The following is a 24,995-nucleotide window of genomic DNA, read 5'->3' as shown; positions in this document are numbered from 1 at the left end:
TTTTTGCTGCTAAAAGGTTAGCTTTAGTGATGCAATCAAGAAATAAAATCCCATTTAAAGGAAAACAGACAACGAAGCCAGGCAAAGATTCCATATCATTGTGCATAACTGTCTTTTTTTAATTTTTTTTTTTGGGGTATTTTTATTTTCTTACAAATCAGGAAGATAATATTAGTGTTATGTAACAGCCTGTACAACACAAAGTAACAAAAACCAACAATTAAAAATCATGACTGAAAAAAAGCAGCAATGGGCCAACGCGAACCCCTCGTATTCACATTTTGATTTACAGAGCAAGCATTCATTCGGACATGGCCATTGGCAACATAGTGGGATTGCTTATGTAAAACATACACTCAGGTAGTTAATCTTGGCAACTAAACACACAAAAAAATCTCTGTTTCCAGATATGCCTTTGGAGAGAGAGAGAGAAAGCTCTCAAATTTCAATTCAAGAAACAATCAAAATAAAAGCTAGGCTCTGACTTTAAAGAGGGCTTCAAACTGTGCAATCCTTGTCAAGAAAACAATGTTTCTCTGGATGACAGTAAACATCTATTTAAAAAAAAAAAAAAAAATCATACACCCAGTGTAAACTCAAACACCTTTAACTTCATTTCCCACAACACCTTGCATGAAACCTCTTAGGTGTATCATTAGGACTATAATTTTAGTCCTTGGCAGACAGCATACAGACACCTGCCCATAAATGCTTCTGCTGAATCCTCCACAGTTCAACTGTTACTCTCACCCAACAGATCTCCAACAGCATTGTGTGAGTCTGAACATTCAAAAATATTATTATTTATGGGACAAGAAACCTTACAATGCCAGTTGTGTCCAATCGACAAGGCTCCCTTGCATCTGGTGGAGTTCCAAAAGAATGTAGCTTTTGGCAAAAGAGGTATTAGTGTGAGTAACTATTAGCTAATTAGACCTTGTTTTATGTTCCAGTTCAGATGATTACAGTGCAATGTGATCTTCGAGTCCAAGACAATTTTGAGTCTGGCATTTTAAAGGAGGAGGAAGATTAACCCAATGTTAAATGCATAAGACATACAACTGTATAAAAGACAGAGGTGGGAAATTGGACCCAAACAGGACAAGAGCAAAAGACAAAACGCTCCACTCTACACAAGCTGTTACCGTTGTATTCACACAAAATAGAGGTGATGTGTGTCCATGCTTGCTGTTAAACAGGACCTCAGTAATAATTTAATACTGTGTGTGTAATGGTTAAAACATTCTATGTACATGTTATATTTATTGTGTAAATTCACAGCAATAATGGTCACCTTGTGTAAAGTGGAATAAACAATGCAAGTTTAAAAAAAAAAACACCCAAACAAATGAAAAATCACAGACTGCTGTAGCTTTGATATTAAGTCTCTTCCTGATCCTAGTTTCTTCAAGTCTTTTTTCCATTTTTGGGTTTACATTATTTTCTACATATTTGTTCATTTTTTAAACAGGTGTCTGTTTGCAGGTTGATTTGTCCCTTGCAAAAGTTAAAAAAAAAAAATAATTCACAGGATCCAGGGCTGTGCTATGTAGAGGTGATTTGTGTGTTCGCTCAGTCCAACTTTAATCCAGGTATTAGAGTGAGAGTTCTTTCTTGGCAAGCTGACTGAGACAGAGTGATGGAGAGAGGACAAGTGCATGTTACAGGTAACCCCACTATCTAACAGGACAGAGACAGAAAGTGCCAATAAGATACGATCTAAAAACCAGGTTAATGAAGAGGCAAACATGAAAATTAAGAAAACCACCCACTGGTGTTCAAAACATAAAGTGCAGGAAGTATCTTGAAATCCATCAACTTTGAGTTAAAGACAAAAAATACAACCCTTTACAGCAATACAGAAGAAAGCCCAGAAACATAAGGTTTACACGTCATCCTCTGGTATCAAAGCTCTAAGAAGGACTGGGTGTTGATATGCAGAATGCCTACAGGTGAAGCTGGAGCAGATCTCTCTCTCACTCTGTCTGCCTGTCTCTTCCGTTCTGTCTTCACTCCACACGGATCAGCAGACCATATAGAAGGGTGCCTCCTTTCTCCTTGGTAATCCACTCAATCTCTGTGTTGCTAAACCTAGGATCCAGTGATTCACTGGCTCCCAGTGACTGAGGGCCTACTTTGTAGGAGCCTGGACGCACACACACCTGGAAGCCCACCTGGGCATGGTGACAGCGCAGGGAGCGGGGGTCTCGGAATCTGGAAGAACAAACATGAACTGAGGAAAACTGACGCTGAACTTTATTTACTGTCAATGTTACAAACACAGAAGACTGCGAGAGTGCTTGAAAAACCCTTGATCCCCCATGAGAGTGAGAGAAAAAGAAAAGAGGGAGAGAGAAAGAAAAAAAGGGAGAGAGAGGAAGCAGAGCACAGAATGGCTTTGTACAAGATTTAGACTTATAAAAATTTCAAATAACGATATGTGATATTGCCTCACTCCATATCCCACTTTGTTCTATCTCGATATATTTTAATATATCAATATATTGCCCAGCCCTACTTAAAAGTGATAAACAGTTGCTTTTTGCATACACTCTGGTTACAGGAGAGAGAACACTGAGAACATGAGCTAGAGTTTTGTGAGGCTTTTGATTTACATTAAAGTGCTGGAAACCCACTAGTCCTCATTGAAAAATTGAGCTCTAGGACCAAGAGATTTAAAAACCGTGTGGTATGAAAGTTTTGTCATGAGACAGTGAACGTGAGAATCATTTTATGTTTAGACCCAAATCCATTGTTACTCAATGTAAAGCCAATTTAAATGTAATTTGGGACTCAACTATGTACAAACATAAACTTAATTATAAACATAATTTGAGATGTGCATGCAAAGTTAAACACAAGCTTGATGAAGACATACTGCACTTTAGGGGCAAAGACCTCCAGGCCAGAGTAGCGCATGGTGGGAGAAAGACGCACACGGGGGATCTCTCGCTCAGGTGCGCTGTTCTCCTCTGGCTCTCCGTAGCTGCCATGACCCTCTGCCTTTACTGGAGATGCTGAGAAGATGGAGGACGACTCTGCTGATGGTACACATAACCATGCATTTTTATCATAATCTCGCTTAATCAGGAAGTAATGCACTTTTCTTAATAAATGGGAAAATGTTCATTAAACTAATCAAAAATATAACAATCATTACAGTGAGAACTGACCTGGCAGAATCTGGCTGTGGTCCAGCGTGCGACGAAGAGAGCCCACATTTGTGCCATGATACGCGATATGCCACTTCTTAAAGGTATTTGATACCTCACAATGTGGCTTGATCCTGGTACAACATTCAAAACATCACCGAGTCATATTTACACAGTGATGCTAGGATTAAGCATTATAAAAAATACCCTTAAATATTATGGAAATTGAAATTGAAATTGGAATTGAACACTGAGTTAATCTGAGATCTGTGTGGCTAATGATTTATGCCAGGAGGCCGAAAGCATCTGTTGAAGAATCAAGATAACTGACTCACCTCAGTGCAAAACGACACCAGCCAAATGGCAAAGCGTAGTCTCTGGGGGGCTCGCCACGCTTGTAGTATGCTTCATCACCACGTAGTTTATGGCAGGACTCACAGTAACACAGGTTATACTTGGCATCCTCATTAAAATAACCATCTGTACCAAAATAAAAGGGAATAAGATACAATACCTTTCATTCATTCATTATCTGTAACCCTTATCCAGTTCAGGGCCGCGGTGGGTCCAGAGCCTACCTGGAATTATTGGGCGCAAGGTGGGAATACACCCTGGAGGGGGCGCCAGTCCTTCACAGGGCAACACACTCTCACACATTCACTCACACCTACGGACATTTTCGAGTCGCCAATCCACCTACCAACGTGTGCCTCTGGACCATGGGAGGACCCGGAGGAAACCCACGTGGACACGGGAAGAACACACCACACTCCTCACAGACAGTCACCTGGAGCGGGACTCAAACCCACAACCTCCAGGACCCTGGAGCTGTGTTACTGCGACACTACCTGCTGCGCCACCGTGCCGCCCTACAGTACCTTTCCTATTTATGATTTTTTGATCGATTTTACACTAGAAATAATGCAAATAACAGAATTATGTACTTTACTATGTCACAACATAATCGCAAGTTATTAACCAGCTTATCAGAGAGGTTACAAGGCAGTATAAAGCAAGTCTAACCAGGCAGTGTGAGCAGGTCCTTGAATCTGGAGCAAAGTGCCTGGTACTCGCATGTTTTATTGGGATTCACTTCAGGAGGAGGCGTCCAACAAACGCTTTCCTTTATTCCTGTATACACAGATATGGGGCTTGTTCATATGCATGTGAAATATTATTTCTATTTCAAATAGTCAAACATAATAGTGACTAAAACATTAATCTAAAGAATTTAAATAGCTAAAAGCATGATTTTAAACACCCTTTTATATTTCACTCAGACATCTGGCCCACTCACCATCCACCATGTCAGCCTTCTCCATGTCGCCTTGGCAACGTGCTTCACTACTCTCCGCACCCACTGCCGGCACATGGTTGGTTACTATGGTAACCTGAAAAAGGAAACAGCAGAGCAAGTCATTTGTAATGCAGGGATGTGGGTACACATGTTAAAATGGTAGGCAATGGCACCACCCCAATATGAATGTCTGGGTGGACCAAAGACATTTAAAGACTAAAGTAAGAACATTTCTATGAATGCCACTGCCATAGATAAGAACTGTATCTCAGTTTTACAGTTACAAAATGGTTAACCCTTTTATCCAATTTTTATTAGTTTACAATGTATCATAGGAATTCATACAAACCTGTTCACACTGTCCATAAAGATCAATGAGGGGATAGCAGGGGCTGGGTATGTCCTGAGCTGCCACTCCCTGATCCATCCCATTCACATATAGGTGGAGACAACCATTAGCATCCACCAGAAGCCCTAGCACTGTCCCTTCAGGACATGTATCCAAGTTAGGCCCATAGTTCTCACAGATCTTAGGAAGGAGGAGGAGGAAGGCATCAAACCAAAACAATACAAAACATCAAAAAGCATGAAACTATGAATCATATTGCAAATATTATAAAGATATAAGATTATAAGCTACCTTCAAGGAGTTGTGGAAGACAGAGTCTCGTTGCAGCAGCCAGACAGAGCGTTTAAGGCAGCAGGCCGTGGAAGGGAAGTTGAGGCGATCAGGCGTGTGACCAATGACACCCAGTGACAAAGATGACGTCCAGGAAGAGTTTAACCTGTCTATCTGAAACTGATCAGGACATAAGAGGGCAATCTGTGATTTTAATACACACTGAGTGCACAACAAAACTGAGCAAAGAATACATTATATTTAATTAAAAAGATTCAAAAACAGACACCATCCATGCAATTTCCAGTTAAATTTATAAAATTATTTGTGGACACTCCTTCTAAATATTGAATATAGTTATGTTCATATGCACCCACTGCTGATAGAGGTGTTGGAATTGCAAACATAGCTTTTATCGTGTCCTTGAAATAGATTTAAATATCTGCAAGGTGCATAATGTGTCTACAAACATTCCACCTTTTGGTTCTTTGACTGAAATATTAAAGGGCCCTCTGACTCCTGTTTATTTGCATGAAAAATATAAGCTGTTAACTTAATACAAACTACTGTCTAATTTTACTAATATTACTGGGATTTTCTGTAGTGGGTTTTGTGTTTTTCTGTTTACTGCAATCTGGCTTACATAAAACCTGTTTGGTTGTTATGTCAGTAATTGTTCTATTATTAAAGACTAGAATGTTTTCCTCCCTCTTCTACTCATTCAAAAAACAACTGCAACATGTTTGTTGTTGTTTTTTTCCCCATTTAAGGGTAGTTGGAAATCAAGTTTTTGATTTGGTGCTAAATACTGTGTAACAATGTAGTCATTACAAGAGGCTGGGAGCATTGAAAGGTCTATAAAACGTGTTAATAGCATTTTAAAAATACATAACATGGCACATTATAAATGCATGAATATCTATGATTGAATGAATCCTAATCATTTAAAGGTAAACACAAACATAAATATAGCTCCACACCTGGAAAAGCTGCTGGCGAGGTAGGGCTTGTGCTGTGACCAGCAGACCCTGGTTATAGCTGGACACTCGGGCAGCGGTTAGGTTCTGATTGGACAACTGGATATTTTTGCCGTGATTCTCCAGAAAAGCCATTGCCATGGGTACCAGGGCAGGCTCGCTTTCACACTGCACAGAGTGACCAGCAACAGAGGACAATAAACCATGTTCAGAATACACAACATGTAGCACCACAAAATTATGGCTTTCCAAATTCAGCCCATGTATAAATCCTCTAACTGACCGGAGTTGTGTCTTCCTCTCCCTCACTGCAGCTGTCAGACGAGAGTGAGGGCGCTTTCACACTCTCTGTGTCTTCTACTAGAGTGGAGCTCACAATTGACACGGCCGTCACCTTCCCATAAAGATCAAGCACTGCATACACATTCTGAAACACATATCCACAAAGCAAGTTTGATTAATACACAAGCACAGCCTGTAGATTCAGCTTTCAGCCCAGGAATGTGGATCTGTATACCTTAGCCACAGCAGTAGCAGCTGGTCCCATATCTTCCCCATCAATGAAGATGTGCATTGTATCATCACTGCATCTCTTCACACCAACTCGGTTCCCCACCTGGAACAATGCAGAGATTGTGGGAGAAGCAGAATGTGTGAATTACACATCTACTCTAGTGTTCAAGACACATACTGATTAATTAAATCCTATTCTGAATTTCTTTCTATATTTCTAATTAGTGTCACTCTGTTGTGTTTTACTGCTCACTACCTCTCTTCTCCTTACTGTTAATTTGACTCACCGTCAGGCGGTCCAGAGAGCAGCCATAATTCTGCCTCTGCAACACACCATTGCGTCTGACTTCTGAACCAGCAAGCAGCCAGGTAACCTTTGATCTGAGCTGAGTGAGGGAAGGCGAGAGTCCACTGAGAGGGCAGGAGGGCAGATCAGGGGGCTGCAGAGTTGTTAAACCAATGCGAAGTGAACCAGACCACTGTTCATCCACCTCATTTATCTTCACCTGGACCAAGAGATTATAGAGCTCAGCTTTATACCTCCCGTTAATTCAAAATCAGTTTTCCATAGTGCCATTCATCTATTCTATTGAAATTTAGTAAAGTCTTGTTTATCCAGCTTCACAGAAAACTACTCTCATTAAAGATATTTCCTTTCCTTCTTTTACACCAAGCTCTCACCTCAAACAGTTCATCTGCCTTGAGTTCCTTTGCGCTGAAGACAATGCCATGAGCATAACCTCCCACCCTGACCGCTTGGCAACCATCTCCTAGTAACACCACATTTTTCCCATGTTTGTTGTGCAGGCGATGAGCCACTCCTGCCACTAGAGGGTGATGTGCAAATATATGCATGAAAGAAAAAAAAAAAGATATGATAAATGCCAGCTGAACATGGTACTGTATTTTAACAAACAATAATAATTCAATTTTTTAAATATATCATTATAAATGATCTACAGCCTATATTCTCTCTGCAACAACGAGAATGATTTAAAGGTCCTTTAAACGTTCAGTGCTGGGTTATCCACACACACAAACACTACCTGGAGAGTGTATAGGAAAACTCTTCTCTGTGATGTTACTTGTGCACAAGCTATTGTCCAGAGGACCAGATGAGCTAGTGATAGACACTTGCACACACTGGCCATATAGATCTATCACTGCATACACTTCTGAAAAAGACAGACCACAAGAAAAGGGTAAAGGGAGAAGGAGAACACTGGGTTCAACGGTTTTTAATTAGTGAAACTTCAGTTAGTTTCATATTGAAAATAGTGACGGAATCATGGCGTGAGAAGCAGGATACTGATTATAACGACAGAAAACCACTACAGTAAATGACATAACATGCATGACTCGCTACATAAATTAACTCTGCCTGGCAAAATTCTGGCAGGGCTTAATATGTGCAGCAATGAAACCATGGGAAATAGAGTTGGATAAACTGGTTCAATTCACCTTTACCTGGTGGCAAGCCAGTGCAGGCCACTCCTTGGTCCACTCCGTTTATGTAGTAATGCAGATCTCCTGAGGCTGTCCGCATCATTCCAATCCTGGAGCCAGTGCTCAGAGAGTCCAGATCACACCCATAGTTATTCCGCATGGTGTTCCCATCCTGCATGATTGCTGTGCCACTGTATAAGATATAAAAGATGGTACATTAAGGTCTTTGCACCGTCATGATTGTATTTAGGCAAATGACTAAAACAATCTAAAAAGTACATAGCAAATATACCTCAGCATCCACGTGTCATAGTCAATGTCAGTCATAGTGTTGGGGAACTCAAGCTCCTCTGGCCTAATGGCAGTCACTCCTACAACACATCATCAAAACAAACCATTCAAATGAAACATAAGATTAACACCCAGCCGAATATTAAAGCTATCCAAGTAATCTGCAGAGCCTACAGATGTGAAAATTCCCTGAACACCATGGTTTACAGATCGATTTGCAAGATTTTGCAATATTTGCAAGATTGATATTTTTCTAACCTGTACAGTCTAAGGACAAACCTATTTAAATAATATAGGGACACTAAGAGATTTAAAATAATTGGCAAAAAGGCCTTTTTACTATAAATACTAATTTAATGAAACATTCAAACTGTATCTAACAGTATAATTACAAAAACTCCCTCAAATACTGTTTATGTTTAGCATTTATTTGCAACCATTCAACTCACCGGCCTCTATCGAGCCTGACCAACGGTCCACCATCTTCTGAATCACAATCTCAAACAACTCTCCATCACGAAGGCACCTATGAGTAAACACATTAGCCATTGCTAAAAACTCTTATCTTGTGCAGTTGCCCTTCAAGTAAGCTCTGGTTTGGGTTCACAGACAGGGATTAAGCTTAGTCTTGCACTACACAACATGCTGAATAGAAATTTTCCTTTGAAAGGAAGATGTAGTTTAGGACTAGACCAAGACCCTGGATGAGAACCTTAACCACTATATGAGATAATAACAAAAGCTTTTCTGTTATTACAATGCACCTGTTGGAGATGACGATGGCATCATTGAATTCGCTGCGACAGTTTTGCCGGAGTGCTGTGCGCCCACCGTTAGTGATGACCGCATTAGTGCCATGCAGCTGATGGAAACGCAGGTCACTGGTTGCACTGGCCCCAGTGATGGAACAGGGACTGCCAGGAGACATTGCCGTAGGCCCCTCTGAACTATCGTCTGGAAGAGGAGGGAGGTCAGCTGAGAGTGAGAGAGGGAACAGATAACAGATTTATTGGATTAAAGTATATTGTTCTGTATGGTGTAACTTCATTCTCAGTTCTCATTTTTCTCTATAAGCTATTTTCTCTCTTCCCCAGGTCTCCATCCATCTCACAAACACCACTCAATATTCTCTCGCTTACCCATGTCATCCATAATAGTTGCTTGTGCTGCCTGCCCATACAGGTCTACTACAGCGTACACACTAGGGGGCACGTTCCAGGCTGCTGGTCCTTGAGGCACTCCATTCACAAAGAAATGCAGGCTGCCATCTTCCTTACGCACCACTCCTACAGTATCTCCAGCCTAGAAGCACCAAGAACACATGAGTGAAAAATATTAAAAAGAGTGCAGTGATTAACTGCATCAGATCAACAGCCTCTTCAAGAAACCACATGAAAAAAGACTTAACACCCAACAGATCAGTGACACTACATAACGGTCCAATACTAACTTTCAGTCTGTCCAGATTATGTCCATATTCATCCAGTATTGTTGTTCCATTGTGCATAACTCCATTGCCTGTCATCATCCATGTCCCTGTGGGAGAGGCAGTGAACACATGCAGATATTGCATTAGATGCAGCCATTGTAGTTCATATATTGACTGTTTTTAATTAACTGAGTGAAAAAAGATAATGAAAACAAATTACAGTATCAGATTCATTAACACTTTTAAAAGGGTTTATCAATAAAAGAAAAAAAAAATGCCTATGATTAGAGGAGTGACCTCTGATATATCTGCCGTATGGGCAAAAATGCTTTAAACTTTAATTACACCTTCACTGGTGTGCTCACCTGAGCGCAGGTTGGTCATGGTGGATGGTAGTTGCAGGTAGGCAGGGTTATGTGTTGTTACGCCAATCTCAATAGACCCTGCCCATTTATCAACCATTTTGTCAATGCGCACCTGGAACACTTCGTTGGAATGCAGTGGACGGTTGCTAAGCACAACCCCATGATTAAAGTCATCTGTTGCACTGTGAAAAATTATAAAATGAAATCAGTAAGGACACAAACATCACCAAATGCAATTGGGCATAACAAAACAACAACAAAAATGTCCCTTACTGAGGTCGCAGTGCTGTTCTCCCATCACCAATAATGGCTGCCTTTTGACCACAGTTTGGATGGAAGAGCAAGCGGTCTGGGGCTTCTGGATCAGGGGTCAGTGAGAGGGCAGGTCGAGGTCGTCCAACATCGGGTGACAATGCTCTCATGATGGCATTGTTCCGTCGTAAGCGGTCACTATGGTTGTGATTGTGAACGATGGTGACTTTTACAGCCATGCCATAAAGGTCGACCACACCATATACCACACCAGGGGTCTGGTTTGCAGCCACTCCTGAAAATATCATAACAAAATTACTAAGAATTGAGAAATGCAGAATTGCTAAGCATGTTTTCACTAATCGAGGCAGGGTCACTTTTCAAAATCAAATATTGATCATTAATAAACATCATTTGCTAACCTTGATCTATTCCATTGATGTAGAAGTGTAAAGCGCCACTGGCTTTCCTCATTAGCCCTATATGATCCCCCTCCTAGGAACAGACATACAATCGGCAGGTAAGGACAAAGCACCAAATATACGCTGAGAAAGGAATGCTTTGTCTATGTGATGTACAACCAGTGAAGACATTGTACCTGAAGTTCATCCAGACTGAATTCACAGTACTCCCTACGTGTCCCTTTTCCATTTGTCAAAATCCCACAGCCACTCATCATGATCGTACCTGAGTGTGAACATACAGATGAAAAAAGATCCATAATCGGCCACATCCACAGAGAAGGGACTTTCCCAAAACCCTTCCAAGTGTTATATTACTTCATTCAGTCATCTATTTTTAAGAGAAATCGATAGAAGAACAGACCTGAGCGTAAGTTGGTCATTGTTGCTGGGTAGTCCAAATTGTTAGGATTGTGGGTTGTCACTCCAATCTCAATAGATCCTGACCATTTATCCACCAGTTTATCAATACGAATCTACCACAAAGGAAGATGAGACTGACTCAGAGGTTCAATATTCATTATATACACAGATTAACCCTCAACCTGGACTAGAACCCCGTGCCCCCCAAAAAAGATACATACCTCAAACATCTCATTGTGCCTGAGAGGGCGATTGGTCATGACCACTCCATTATTAAACTCATCCAGTGGCCTCCTCCTCTCTGCTGTCTTGTTGTTGTTGCTCAGTTTAATCAGCGTGCCACATTTCTCATGGAAAAGCAGCGCGTCATTGGTGGTCATGCCGCTGGGGGCTACTGTCAACCCTGAGGTGCCTCCTGCATTTCCTGATGGACTATTATTTGTGTTTCCCCCACCTTCAGCGCCGCCACCGCTGCCATTTTCATTCCCGCCTGTTCCCCTTGCTCCATTGTTACTTCCTGTACCCCCTCTGGAGGAGTCTGGACCTCTTCCACCCAGCCCCAAGTCTTCTCCGCCCTCATCTTCAGAACGGTACAGTGACACAATGGCATTGTTGAATACGTCAAATAACTGATGCTCTGTAAGGACTTAAGCAGAAACGAAAGGACGAAGAACACAAATTCACACAAGAGAAAACAGGAGACCAAGTCACTTTTAATATTAAGTTGATTTAATCTTACCAGTTTCTGGCTCAAAGTTGTTAGGGAACTTGTCTGGCCGACTGTGTCCCCTTGTGACTTCAGGCACTAAAGACAAAAAAAGTACATGCATTTAATAAAAAACTAATTTTGATATTAATTTAAAAAGTCTGTCTGTAACTGCTTATCAAGTGCAGCGTTGGGTGGGTCCAGGAGCATACCCATAATCACTAAGTGCAAGGTGGGAACACACCCTGGGGGGGACACCAGTCATCGCAGGGCAAAACACTCAAAACATTCACACCTATGGACACTTTTGAGTAGCCAATCCACCTATCAGTGGGTTTACGTGGACTGTGGGTGGATACTGGAGCACCCAGAGGAAACCCACACAGAGACAATCACCCAGAGTGGGGCTCAAACCCACAACCCCAGGACCCTGGATCTGTGTAATGACAGAGACACTACCTGTTCCACCACAGTGCCACACATTTCTTCCAGTCAAATCTGAGTATTCAGTATAATTTCAAATTTATTTTCAATTTTGAAACCTAGATGCCCTAGATTGTTTACTAAAGAAATATAATCAAATTCATTTGAGGGCATATAGCTCTGAATTCTCTTAAAGCAATATATTCTATTGTTCACTACCTTCTTCAGCTGAACCATTCATTGCTGTGGCTATAACAGGAACAGTGGACAAAACCAGAGTCCCAGTTCGGTCCTCATGGTCACGGCACGGCTCTGTCATCAGAGCAGCTGGAGATGGTGACGCCACCTCCTCCTCTCGTTCCTCTTCGTCTTCCTCTTGATCTTCTTCTATGTCTGGCGGGGGCTCACAGCTGACCACAGTGACCTGAGTACACTTCCCGTAGAGGTCCACCACTGCCCACAGGCGTGGGGGGAGGCCGCTAGCAGCTGTGCCGCAGTCCTGTCCGTTCACCCACAGATGTAGCTCCCCCCGGCTGTTGCGTTGGATCCCCACACGGTCACCCTCTCCCAGCTGGTCCAGGTCACGGCCGTACTCCTCTAACACTGAGCGCCCGTCCTTCAACACTGAACAGCCTGAAACAATCCAGGAGCCACCTTTCAGCCCCGTGGCACTGCTAGGAAAATCCAGTGCAGCTGGGTCCAGTGCTGTCACACCAATCTCTATCGAGCCACTCCACGAGTTCACCTATACAAAGAAGTTAGAGGAACTTGGATTCATAAAGGATAGTGAGACATCGTAAAATTTCAGTTTCTGTAAAGCAGTAAAATAATTACACAATTTTAGGTGTATATATATATATATATATATATCAAAATTAAAGACTGTATATTTTTTGTTTGTTTTATTAGAAAGTTGTTCAGAACTCTTTTTTTTTTTTTTTGTAGCCTGTTTATATGTCCCAAATATCAATTCTTCATACACACCACTCAATCCAGCAGATAGCAAAGCAATTGTGAAACTAGGATATTATAGGGTTCTTAAATATTTGAGAATTTCCTTTACAGTTATATAGATGTTTAACCTTGTAGATTTATAGCACAAAATCTCTAAAGATAATGCATCAAGGTATGCACAGAAACATAAACAGGCTATTTTTTCCTTTACATTTCTTCCACATGATAAGATAAGCATGCCCAACAGCCTCTGTCATCTCAGAGTAAGCAACAAATATATTTCTGATCTCTTGAACACTCTCGTTCGCTTAAAACACTTTTAACATATTACATTATTTTCATTTTGTCCACTGACTTGACCTCAAAGTCGGATGCAAGTCTGTGCTACAAACTAAAAAAGCTGAGTGGATCTGGGTTAAGAAAGGCTGAACAGAGAGCCACATGAAGTGTGATGGGGTAGAGTGCGGTATTTTGACTGATTACATAACTAAGTGCAACCTGGAGTCTGCATCTTTTCCCTTCTCTCACAATCCATTTTAAATAAAACAGATGAAGCCTTGTACATGAAAATCAAACAATATGCTTGCTCCTAATGCAGAGATTTGCCAGAGAATCTGTTATAAAACCTAACCGTGATATGCTTTTTGTCACACACAAACTAAGATCCAATTTCATTTCACTCTTCGACACATCGCTTCAGTACATCAACATATCCATTCATTAGTTCAGGAGTGCCCACACTTTTTTGGCCTGAGATCTACTTTTTCCTATGGATGGATCATTTTAAAAATAAGGCTTTTTTATGTACATCTGAGGCAAATAATCAGATAATAACATTAATATTTTTTAAACCATAATATCATTGATATTATCAGGGTTACAGGTCAAAACACTGAAAAAAAAAAATCACACAGACAATATCTCGGTTTTGTTTTTAAAATCCTGAAACAACAATCCCGTTGCCTTCACTGAGGTCTCTTTAACTATTCCCCCATCTTTAAATGATTTCTTGCGCTTCATGATAGAACGGCTTACTCGATATGATGCAAGGGTAGCATATTTTGCTTCCTAAAAATAGTCTGCTGGGCAATTAACTGCGATTTCTGTTCTTTCACTTTCTTCTTCGTAAGTTCACTTTTGGATGGAAATTCATTGTCAAAGTTTTTGTGCATAGTTTGAAAATGCCTTTCTACATTCCCCTTCTTTGGAAGTGTGATGGCTGCTTGGCAAATGAAGCGGATGCATTTGGAGTTTGACATCGTAAAGAAATAGTCCTCCTCCAATGTTGCATGGACTTGGTAAGTTTTCGATTTCTTGGTGCTAGGTCCTGCAGTCAAATTGTGAGTTAGTGTGCAAATGGAAAAACGCAAAATGGTGCTAAACAAAGCAGCTTCAGATAAACTCAAACTTTCTCATTGTGAGAGAGGCAGACTCATCGCAGTGCTGTTGGAGAGCTGTGGCGTAGCTATAGTAATAAATAATAAACTAAAGAGCAACATTGACCTGCCCACAACCAGAAGCAGTTTTGATATAAAGTCACGATATGCAAGGGACTCGACGTATTTGGCACACCTGCATTAGCCTAAATTTCCATAAACATTTCATTTTGTTCAAGATAATGTCAAGATTCTGGAGCCTACCCAGAATCACTGCACAGCAGGAAGGCAGACTTGAAAAGGTGACAGTATAGCACATCAACATATAACATATGTTGTGCACAATTTTTTTTTTTACGCTGTCCAACACCAGACTAGCTGTATACATAGCGAACTAGTAATCTGCAAGTAAGGAGAAGACTTTGTTATTCAGCAGGTTCTGTTTAACACAAACCGGCTTATGCAATATTATGTGAATATAGAAAGCATCTCCTATTTACACTTGTGTTGAAAGTGATCAGGATCTGCCTGACCACCTCCAAACTTCCAATCAGAAAGCATCCTGGGTATGTTAACATCTAGCTATAATGTGTTTTTGTGAAATCTAAACACAATATGATCGTCAATAATATTTTTATGCAAGGTATAAACAGTCTCTATGAGACTGCCTCTTCCACAATTTTCATCCAAGCACTACATTATTGCTCTGCAAATAAGTCAAATTCCCACAAAAATAACAAAGTCTGGACCAGACTAGCTGAACATTAGTCAAAAAATAGTGTCAAGAAATGTGACTTTCTTTCAAATGCAGCCACACAATACTGACTCCGCATCAGTTTTAAATGGCAAGATTATTTCAATTGCATTTTACTACAATTTCTTAAGACATATTTTCACTATGCTGTGAAAGTTCCTTATCCTTGAATGTAACGTCTCCACATATTTGATACAGTCATGTCTCATGTCATTTTGCAGATATTGTATGATTGTAAACCTTAATTAATCATGGGAAAACGTTGCTATATAAACACAAAGTATGTTGACAATAATGAAGACACAACCACAACTAACATTTTTCAGAAAAATGAAAGTTGGATGTCTAGACAAAAACAAACAAACAAATATTTAGTTAAATAAAGAAACTGCAACAGAAACCGTATTCACGATATTGCTTGAAAATCAGCAAGTACATGTTCCCCCAAACATTCTGATATAATCTCTAACTACAGAACTACAAAGACCACCTATATGCTCAGTGGAGTTTCTAAAATGGACAATGACTGTAGAATATTAGAAAGCAACTTTTTAGTCACTTACATTGAACACAACAAACCTGTGCTATAATAATATTTCGTTTGCTATGTACATTCAGTCAGAAACTATTTACTAGCACTCTCTGCCTAGATAAATGTTTTTGATATGCACATTTCACTTACACTTTTACATACGGCGTAGCTTCAGTTCTTACGAAACATTTATAAAGGTACGGTCAGAACTAAGTTAGTCTGGTGTTGTTTGTTGATTGTGACATATATAAAGGCAATTTCTCAGGCGAGCAAACCAACACGGCAGGCATAGACAGAGCTTAGCTTAGCAACCCAGCTAAACCAGTATCAGAATTTTCTGGACGCTGACGTTAACCAGTGGAATACACATTTGTCAGCATTGACAGCATGTATAAACATGACTGTAATTAATGTGGTTCCTTATTTTGTGTGTTAAGATGTTCCCCTACTCGGCTGAAATAAATCATTTTGAAATATCGGCAGTAACAGCACCGTCCAGCGAAGCTAACGGCCACATAGCAGAGGAGCAAACATTCTCCAAACATTTACATAACGATGAAATTGGCTCTCTATTCCACCTTAAAAAGCTGCCGCAGTTAAATTCTGTCGCCTTGAAGCTGTCGTCTTATTCGACAGCTACTTAATCGAAATGTCCGTTCCACCTTAAATGGTGCAGCGGTTACATTCAATCGCCTTGGACTTGTCTTCTTATTCGCCGGCTAATTACAAAGTTAACTATTATTATTCTGTCCCATATTAATTGTCATAAAAGCTGAAGCAGCATTTAAAGTATAACAGGACAATTCGCTGGGGAAGCCTTATTCGTAGTCCTGTAAGTTAGTTTAGCAGGAGGCCACAGAATGTAACGTTAACAACTGCACCACGTAAGGTGGAACGGGCTCAATTTAAGGTGGAATGGAGATGTTATGAATAAGAAGCCAACACCAGCTCGGTGGGATTTAACGGCACCTTCTTGTCAATGCGCACGGTGAAAACGTCTCGGTCCCGAAGCGGCTCTCTGCTGAGCACCAGGCCGTGGTTGAATTCTTGCACGGGCTGGTTCCTCTGGGCGGTCCGGTTGCTGTTGGACAGACCGATCAGTTTCCCGCTGCGCGGATGCAGCTCCGCCGCCATGATCGAGCAGCGGCGGCCCGGAGCGGAGGGCCGCTTCACGACACTGCGGGACGAACGACGGCAGGGAGGGTACGCTGGTTGTCAAGGAGAGCGGTAGCTGGCAAAAGGCTAAACAGAAATATATATTTTCTCAAAAAGAGCTAATTTTCTTTAAAATAAAACAAATGCATATTAAGATCTATCTATTATATTTAGGTAAAGTCTGGTCTGACTTTTTTTATTTAATTCTTTTTTTATTCATAACACCCTGTCACGTGCACTGGTGCCCTTGATTTTATTTATTTGAAACTTGGTTTTGAGCAGTGAACAGGTAGGATTTCACCAGAACTCCCGAATGTTTAGAAACGGCACTGTCTCCAAAACTATCCAAACTACAGCAGGAAAAGGACATTATTGCACCACGGCTAAAGAGCACATGATAACCTCCTGGGACTATTTTACAGTCTATAACATCACAGTCGTTTGAATGTGGTGGGCAGTGAATCGCCTCTGTCATAAGGCGGATGAACACGGAAGCTAGTTCGGTCACGATTCGCTCTATTACGGTTATTGTTGACCCGAGAGAAAGTGTGGTGAGAATTAAGTACTTAGAAAATGATTTATACATTAAACACTGCTGTAATTTTTTATGTTTATTGTTTTATGACAAAAATACTCAAAGGCCACCTAATACACGGTGACGAGAGACTGAAAATTCTCGTTTTGGTTCTGCGGCAAGATTTATGCTGACAACGTAACGTTAGCTAGCTAGCATAATTGTTTCGGCGAATGTTTATAAACATTAGCTAGATTTAATAACTACTTTTTATTGGACGTTTTTTGTGAAACATTTTGCGGTTTCCGTCGTTTTATTAAGGTAATAACTTGAGGCATATGTTGCAATAGTTTAACCGTCATTCTGCTACAGTAAAGTTAGTCATTTCAAATAAAGATCGTCCCCCTGATTTTATATATGTTTTAATATTAATTCATAATTCACATCGTTTTATGCAATTTTTTTAAACTCTTGGTTCCGATCACAGATCAGCCATATTAAAATCATCTTAATCTACTATCTACTGTCATTGCCCAACATATAAGCTTTGTTGATCATAGGTGCACCTTTTAGTTCTAAAATTAAAATTTATATTACATATATTCCTGTGACATGAAGTAACTAATGTTAGGGGAGTATATGTAAAACCTTTATAAATCACACAGCTCCAGGGACATGGAGGTTGTGGGTTCAAGTCCTGCTGTGGGTGACTGTCTGTGAGGAGTGTGGTGTGTTCTCCCTGTGTCAGCGTGGGTTTCCTCCGGGTGCTCCGCTTTCCTCCAACGATCCAAAACAGACGTTGTTAGGTGGATTGGCGACTCAAAAGAGTGAATGTGTGTGTGTGTTGCCCTGTGAGGGACTGGCGCCCCCTCCAGGGTGTATTCCTGCCTTGCGCCCAATGATTCCCGGTAGGCTCCAGACCCACCACAACCCTGAAATGAATAAGCGCTTACAGACAATGAAGTACACTGTTAAAATAATTTTCTATGAACGAAGAAACAATAATTATTTAGCATTAAAACTTTTCCTAATGTTGTAATAATCTTAGGGACCCCTATATTCTATAGTTGTTTATTCTCATATTATGCCACGTCTATTTGTAAAATAAGTTTAGACAAAGAACACCTGCAGTTAATTCAGACTAAAAGGTTGAGCATATCCACAAGATGGCGGCACAGCGTACATATTACCAACGTAAATTTTTCTATCGCCTTTCGTCTCTGACGAAACTCCAGATGCTAAGGGTGGGTAAGAGTCCAGCAAGCCTAAAACCTCTTTTGTTTTGAGATGTTGATGAATAAATGTATTATTAGACATTAAAAATATGCTATATCTATTATCTCATATGCCAAACATAATGGTGTTATTCTTCTCAACATGCAGAAGAAAGGAAAGACAAATTTACATTGATTCTACTTTTCCATGCCTCTCCAACTACAGCAGAATTAACTGAACTTATTATTTCTAATCGTATCTGTATTTCTTTGTATATTTTCACATATACTAAGCAGTGACAACAAAGTTGACTTTACCTATCTCATTATCAAATTTGAAGGGGTGACTGGACACTTTTGGATTAATAGTGTCTCTCTCTGATACTCAATTCTCAAATTGAAAAACTGCATGAAACAACACAGAACAACAATTCAAGATGGAGATTACTGTAGTAGAACAACAGTGACAAAATTATTAAAACACAATCCAATCATGAATCCAAAAATAAGTCTTCTACTATATGTGATAGTTCAACAGAATATGGGGCACGATATCAAATTGAACTGGCTTTAAGTGAGTTCATTAATTGCTTTTGCAGGACAGCTATGTGATGAAACAGACGTATGCTTAAAAGAGGCTTCATCAAGATCAATATCCTTTCCCTGGATGAGGATCCTTTCCAAACAGGCTTGAAGGTGATTTGAATCCTTGATCTCACCTGGAAAAGAGTTTATAGCTAAGTTTGGTTGTTACTATAAGATTTCCTTGAAATGTAAAGTGCATTACAAATAAAATGTAATATTATATTATTATTACTATTACTGAAAACACACTTGTTGGTTCATAAAATGAACATAAAATGAAGTGGGCTTAATGTTTGTAGATATATGGAAAGGATAGTTTTAAAATATTGGAGGCTGAGAAACTACAGAGATAAGGCAGTTATTTCACTCTGAATTTTTTTGCATTTCCTCCTTACAAATTTACCTGGCACTCCACCAAATGCTAATTGCATACCATCCCTCCAACTTGAGAGGATATCCAGTGTTTCATCTTCAACCACTGATTTACCATTAACTATCAGGGAATGTTTCAGTATGTTCAAAGTTAAGTTGGTGGGTTCACCAGAGTCAGATCCTTCCTTCAGCTCCATGGTAAGGTTCTATAATAGAAAACCAGATAATTTGTTCTTTCTTTATTTAAGAAGATTCATTTTTCTAAACACATTTGAAAAATTGATGAAATTTTTAAGAAATAAAAATTAAAAATATTTAATATGTTCATACAACCTCTGTTAAAATTATGTATATGCATTGTTAAAACCATTATAAACTAATCAAAAGCCAATTATAAGTGCATAGTTTGTTTTGCATAACAGCAACAACAATAAAAATGGTAGTTATAATTAATCATAATAATCACTATTATGATTTATATGTATTTTTGAAAAACAAAAACAGTGAAATATCTCTTGTTATACTTAAGTACACACCTACAGACATACATAGATAAAATTCCTAAAGAAAATTCCTAGAATGACTTGACTAAACACCATAGTCGCTGCCCCGTTCCCAGTCTGTACATGGAATTGAGCGGTTCTTTTAAAAATGTTTGTGTAATTCTGATTTTATTTGTTGAAGGTTATTGGCCTGTAAGGCATTCCATTCTAAACCCATTAAACTTGTTGCAAGAAAGAGTGTTTACATAGTATCATTTACCAATCAGATACATCCGTTTAATTATTTAGAAGACAAACAGTATTTTGGCAACTACTGCACTTACTGGATGATAAATAAGCACACAAAAATTTGATTTTCCTCTGACGTATTAAAAATAGGGGAAGATATTGTAATGAAAATAAAGTGTTTTGGTTCATTACAAAAGAACACATTTCTGTGTGTCTAAAATTATAAAAATATATTAAAATGTTTGGTGTAATATGTAAATGTAATAATTTAAGTAAATTATTAAAGTATTATTTGCAGTACAAACTGCTAACATTGGGAGTTAAATGTTTCGTATTAACATCAAGTTAATTAAATGGTAAATAGTTCTGACATTATAATCTTGCGTCTTCATACCTTGTCTTCCTTGTGTCCTTCCAAGTCAGACAGAACATACTTAAAACCTGGGCTTTGAAGACTTAGTAATGTCCCATGCCAAGATCCGTAGACCTCAATTGTAATTCCCTGCTCCTCTGTCTTCACTCCAGGAAGATCTGTGTTAACATATAAACCTGTCACTAACAATGTTACTCTTTTTAATTACGACATTCATTTTCATTTTTTGTAAACTGTTCAGAATGTGTTCAAATTCCACTCATGTGGAGCCTATGCAATGCATATGTTATGCTGTCTCCTATCTTGAACAGTGGTTTAAATCTGTATTGCAGTTCCCATTTTAAACACTTGCTGTCAGTATTACAGATTGCTCTGTATTTAAGACATGTGTTTTGAACTTAATATCCTTTTAATATGAAACATGAATCTTGGTTTTTCTTGTGCCTATGGAACCAAATTAAACAACTATTTTCACCCACAGGATGTATTGAACACAGCTATTCCTCTCCCAGGGAAGTAACTGCCTTTCTTGATCTCAGGGAAACAAGGCCAGACCTCCAAGCTTGTATCTGTCTCCCAGACAGTGCTGATGTTTAGCCAATGCCCTCGCCTTACACATCCGTCCATAGCTGGCTTAAACTAAAAGAGCAAGAGTGAGTATTGGTTTAAGATTACAGCCTTTGGAAAAGAAAATACTTTTAGTGAATATCTTCAGTGACCATTTATGAGTACAGAGTAGTAAGGAAAGTATTAAGGAGAAGTAACTTTATAACTGCAACTCACTGAATGCAGTAGTTTCGTTTTGTCCACGAGTATCCCTCCAAGGGCAAGCCGTATATTTCCTGTTACTACATCTTGTATCAGCTCTGACTCCAGACCAACCATCAGCTCCACCTTATTGTTTATATCCAGAATTATATACTTGCCCTCACTGCGCAACTCCAACTGTCAAATACCAACACAAAGTGAAGTCTTACTTTGTTCCAGTAAAACTAGAGGTATTTTGGCATAATATTAAAATGTAAATTAATCGACAGCTAGTAACAGCTTAATAATAGTTATGCCTCAATTAATATGATCTTCAGCTTTAATAATTGAAATTGGCCAACTGTTCACTTAAAACAACACCAGAGTTATTGGTTTCCTTAAAATGTTCTGCTTTAATCTGTACTTCTGCTAAAATAACAACACTAAAACACAAGTAGTTTTATAATTTTCCAAGACATACAGATTTTGAGTTTCAGTGTCCCAAATAGTCCTTCTGTGTTTTCATACAGAACAGCCTCATGACACAATAGGTTCCCATTCTTCAGTGTGTAGCATTTTTTTCATGACATCTTCTCTCATGACATCCTAATTTTGATTCATGCTTTTTAATGTTTGGAGGTCTGTTTGTTGTCTAAACACCTCCAGATGCCATTTCTCTGCTATGAGCAGAGAGGAAGACAGCCTAGCATATGGAACCAATACCCTTCAGTTTTTAACATGACAATAATTTCTGCAATGACTGAAAAACAAAAGTTGTAAAAAGCATACTTTGTGCCAGGCCCCGTCATTCAGTTTTGGTCCTCCTTTCACACTGACCAGGATATTTGCTTTCCCTATCTGCATTTCAGGTATCCCGTCATGTAATGACAGCACAAACCAGTCTTGACCCTCTTTCGTATCTCCGTAGAATATGGTGCCCTCTGGATCAAGGGTACGGAACTCAAAGTAGGACCAGATGCTAGAGTAAATCATAGTAAGTTAATTTTACACTCTTTAAATCATGCAGTATTTTCTATGACATTTTATTACTGTTGTTAAAATAATAATATATAAAATAACACAAATAATTAAAAATAATTATTAGTTGCACAGAAATGTTACAGGTTATTAATCTCTGAATAAATATATACAGGGGGTCCTCGACTTATGACGTTGATCCGTTCATACGTCGTGTCGTAAACCGATTTTCGGTGTAGGTCGGAACATATGTACATACTGTACGTAAATAACATACTGTAAGCACTTATCCTATCCTAACACCTGTCCTCCTCGGTCCCGAGCCGCGTAACCGTGTGTTCTTCCGCCGCGCACACCAAACACGAAGTTCACGTTACGACGTTTATGACGCAAAACCACTTAAGTCGAAACAAGGCTTTATACAGTAAATGGGAGATGTGTCGTAACCACAAAACATCGTAACTCGGGACTGACGTAACCCGAGGACCTCCTGTATTATTAATCAACTGAAACAAGTTGGACACTGTCAACACCAGATGAAGAAACATGAATGTATATCAGAACTGTGCTTTTTGTATGTTTGCTATACACTGACCTTGAAATGTCTGAAACATTTGCACTTGTCTGCACTACTGGTACCCAGGAGGGATTTTTGTGGCCTAAGTTGATTACTGCCTCTCCAGGTATCTTAGTTCAGAAAAAAGAAATAAAGAAGAAAATCTTATGTTGTTATCCAGTAACAGTAGTGTGCACTGTGCACTTAAGCATTTTTCCTGTTACTCCCTTATATTTTAGCCTTTAAAGCAGGAGAACATAAAACACACCTTTCCAGCGTGTAGTTGACCAAGGTCAGTTTTTTTGCTTCATTCCACATAACCTTTAGTAATGTGTAACCAGAACTGTGGTCATTACCCACTGTCTGACTGTTCAAGTTGCACCCTGAGTGCTCTAATGCAGAAATGTAACTTTTAAAGCAGGATATTGTCAAGATAAAATACTGGTTATTTTACACATTGCTGTGAAATCAGAAAACGCTGCTGCTATGACACTGAATGCATAACTTTCTTACAGTTCATTTACCTTGTCATTTTTTTGAAGACAAAGTGATTTAAGCTGTTACAAATAGCAGCGTTCAGTGTTTTACGGTTGGATCTGTGTTTATAATAAGTAAACATGTCAGTTTAGCTCAGTTGGCTCTAAATACTAAAATAGATTCCTTGAACTATATTATTGAAGTTTTGGTCATATTCCAAGAAAGGAGTAAGTAGAATGTTTGGATGGATTTTTGGTCATATTCAAAACTTCTGAAATGGATTCACTTTGACCATCTGTCACTATGAAAAACATTATGCTGTTTGCACATTAAATTTTCATTAAAAACACCAGAACCGGTATTGTGTAAAATGTGTTACCTACTTACCTTACCTGCTGAAACCCAACTAAGCCAAGCAAAGTTCTGGTAAAAAAAGAGCAACACAACCACTTTCCTTAGACCCATTCTTCAGTTGGCCTAGAGGCAGAGCAGTAGACCTAGACATAAAGTGAAAGTTTAGCCTTCTAACAAAAATAAAACCATAAGCAGATTGAGAACTAAAAATTCCGGGATTAACTCACTGCTGGCTGACTATGTATGGAGTGGGTGAATGATATTGCACTGCACAGTGACCCTGAAAGACGAAAGATCAAATGCTGACTTCACAGTACTGGTCACGTATCGATCATGGAAGATGTTTGTTTTAGGGGAATCGTGCATGTTCATGCAGTGGTATTGTTATTGGTGAAAAAAATATGTCTATTATAAAGCCTAATAATTACTCATACCCAGTAAAGCTGATTAAATTAAAAAATGGTTGGCATGATTAACTGTCACTGAGCTGAGAGAAGGCAAGTGTATGTGAGGAACATTTTAATGACTAGTGGCAAATTTTGGGTCACAGTTTTTATTAATATTTGAGTACTAGAAATTGAAATGTATCTTCTTTTCCGCCTAATCCATTTCAGGGTTGCAGTATTAAAATTATTATATAATAAATTTATATTCATTAAAACGTTAACCTGTGCCCACTGCTGTACTGTTTTGTTAATCTGTGTTTGCTAGGCAGGCGACCTTTGAGAGAGGTGATTAATGCTTGTTTTCCTGTTCCAGTGAAGCATTGCATGCTCATATGTGTGACTTAGGTTGTATGAGTATAGCACAGGTGTGGTTATAAACCAACAAGTCGTCACAGTTATGTGGAGCTATCAGCTACCCAGCAAGTGTGGATTAAGAAAATACAAAGTTGTGACTGTAAAATATAATTTTTTTTAGGCAGCTACCTTGCAATTTCTTGCTGTGCCCATATTCATAAGGGCATTAAGAAGGTTAGTAGCAAAACATTTAAAATCCATATTCTAGACATTCTACAAACTCTAGGCC

General features: G+C 39.3%; 2 protein-coding genes and 1 long non-coding RNA gene across 9 annotated transcripts in view; 1 reads left to right on the top strand and 2 right to left on the bottom strand.

Annotated features, from left to right (window-relative positions):
* Positions 1–88: 88 nt before the first annotated feature.
* neurl4 (neuralized E3 ubiquitin protein ligase 4) lies at positions 89–17,091 on the bottom strand. 5 transcript variants are annotated; one of them, XM_066664453.1, is made up of 29 exons: positions 16,880–17,091; positions 12,514–13,039; positions 11,905–11,970; positions 11,387–11,811; positions 11,167–11,278; positions 10,940–11,028; positions 10,764–10,836; positions 10,363–10,636; positions 10,090–10,271; positions 9,746–9,831; positions 9,435–9,597; positions 9,060–9,270; positions 8,745–8,821; positions 8,297–8,375; positions 8,020–8,195; positions 7,605–7,733; positions 7,240–7,385; positions 6,846–7,064; positions 6,563–6,661; positions 6,329–6,472; positions 6,049–6,213; positions 5,090–5,248; positions 4,799–4,978; positions 4,450–4,543; positions 4,176–4,283; positions 3,488–3,632; positions 3,174–3,286; positions 2,879–3,041; positions 89–2,214 (listed from the first exon to the last, which is right to left on the bottom strand). In XM_066664453.1, exons 1-29 carry the CDS (start codon positions 17,042–17,044, stop codon positions 2,010–2,012), a joined length of 4,773 nt encoding a protein of 1,590 aa, XP_066520550.1. In that variant the 5' UTR covers positions 17,045–17,091; the 3' UTR covers positions 89–2,009. The 5 variants fall into 5 exon arrangements, with proteins under 5 accessions (XP_066520550.1, XP_066520551.1, XP_066520552.1 ...); XM_066664454.1 differs by having other exon boundaries at positions 2,879–3,038; XM_066664455.1 differs by having other exon boundaries at positions 8,026–8,195.
* A 440-nt stretch (positions 17,092–17,531) lies between these two features.
* The window catches only part of LOC136690719 (uncharacterized), a 28,999-nt gene continuing 21,535 nt past the window's right edge, over positions 17,532–24,995 (top strand). For 2 of the 3 annotated variants that reach the window (XR_010801767.1, XR_010801768.1), the window contains exons 1-5: positions 17,532–17,616; positions 19,393–19,489; positions 19,831–19,948; positions 21,336–21,507; positions 22,471–22,595. This is a non-coding gene — a long non-coding RNA (uncharacterized lncRNA). The remainder of the gene's footprint in view (positions 17,617–19,392; positions 19,490–19,830; positions 19,949–21,335; positions 21,508–22,470; positions 22,596–24,995) is intronic. The other variant, XR_010801769.1, reaches the window with a different exon arrangement.
* Positions 17,659–24,558, bottom strand: shbg (sex hormone-binding globulin). The gene is made up of 9 exons (XM_066662681.1): positions 24,194–24,558; positions 24,000–24,109; positions 23,175–23,266; positions 22,391–22,580; positions 21,638–21,799; positions 21,334–21,493; positions 20,876–21,012; positions 19,782–19,956; positions 17,659–19,512 (listed from the first exon to the last, which is right to left on the bottom strand). The coding sequence occupies exons 2-9, from the start codon at positions 24,075–24,077 to the stop codon at positions 19,364–19,366; spliced, it is 1,143 nt and encodes a 380-aa protein (XP_066518778.1). The 5' UTR covers positions 24,078–24,109; positions 24,194–24,558; the 3' UTR covers positions 17,659–19,363.

The sequence above is a fragment of the Hoplias malabaricus genome, chromosome 3, assembly GCF_029633855.1.
Source record: "Hoplias malabaricus isolate fHopMal1 chromosome 3, fHopMal1.hap1, whole genome shotgun sequence".
NCBI classification, from domain to species: Eukaryota; Metazoa; Chordata; class Actinopteri; order Characiformes; family Erythrinidae; genus Hoplias; species Hoplias malabaricus.
Note: the sequence above shows the minus strand (reverse complement) of the source record. Positions and strands in the feature narration are given on the sequence as shown.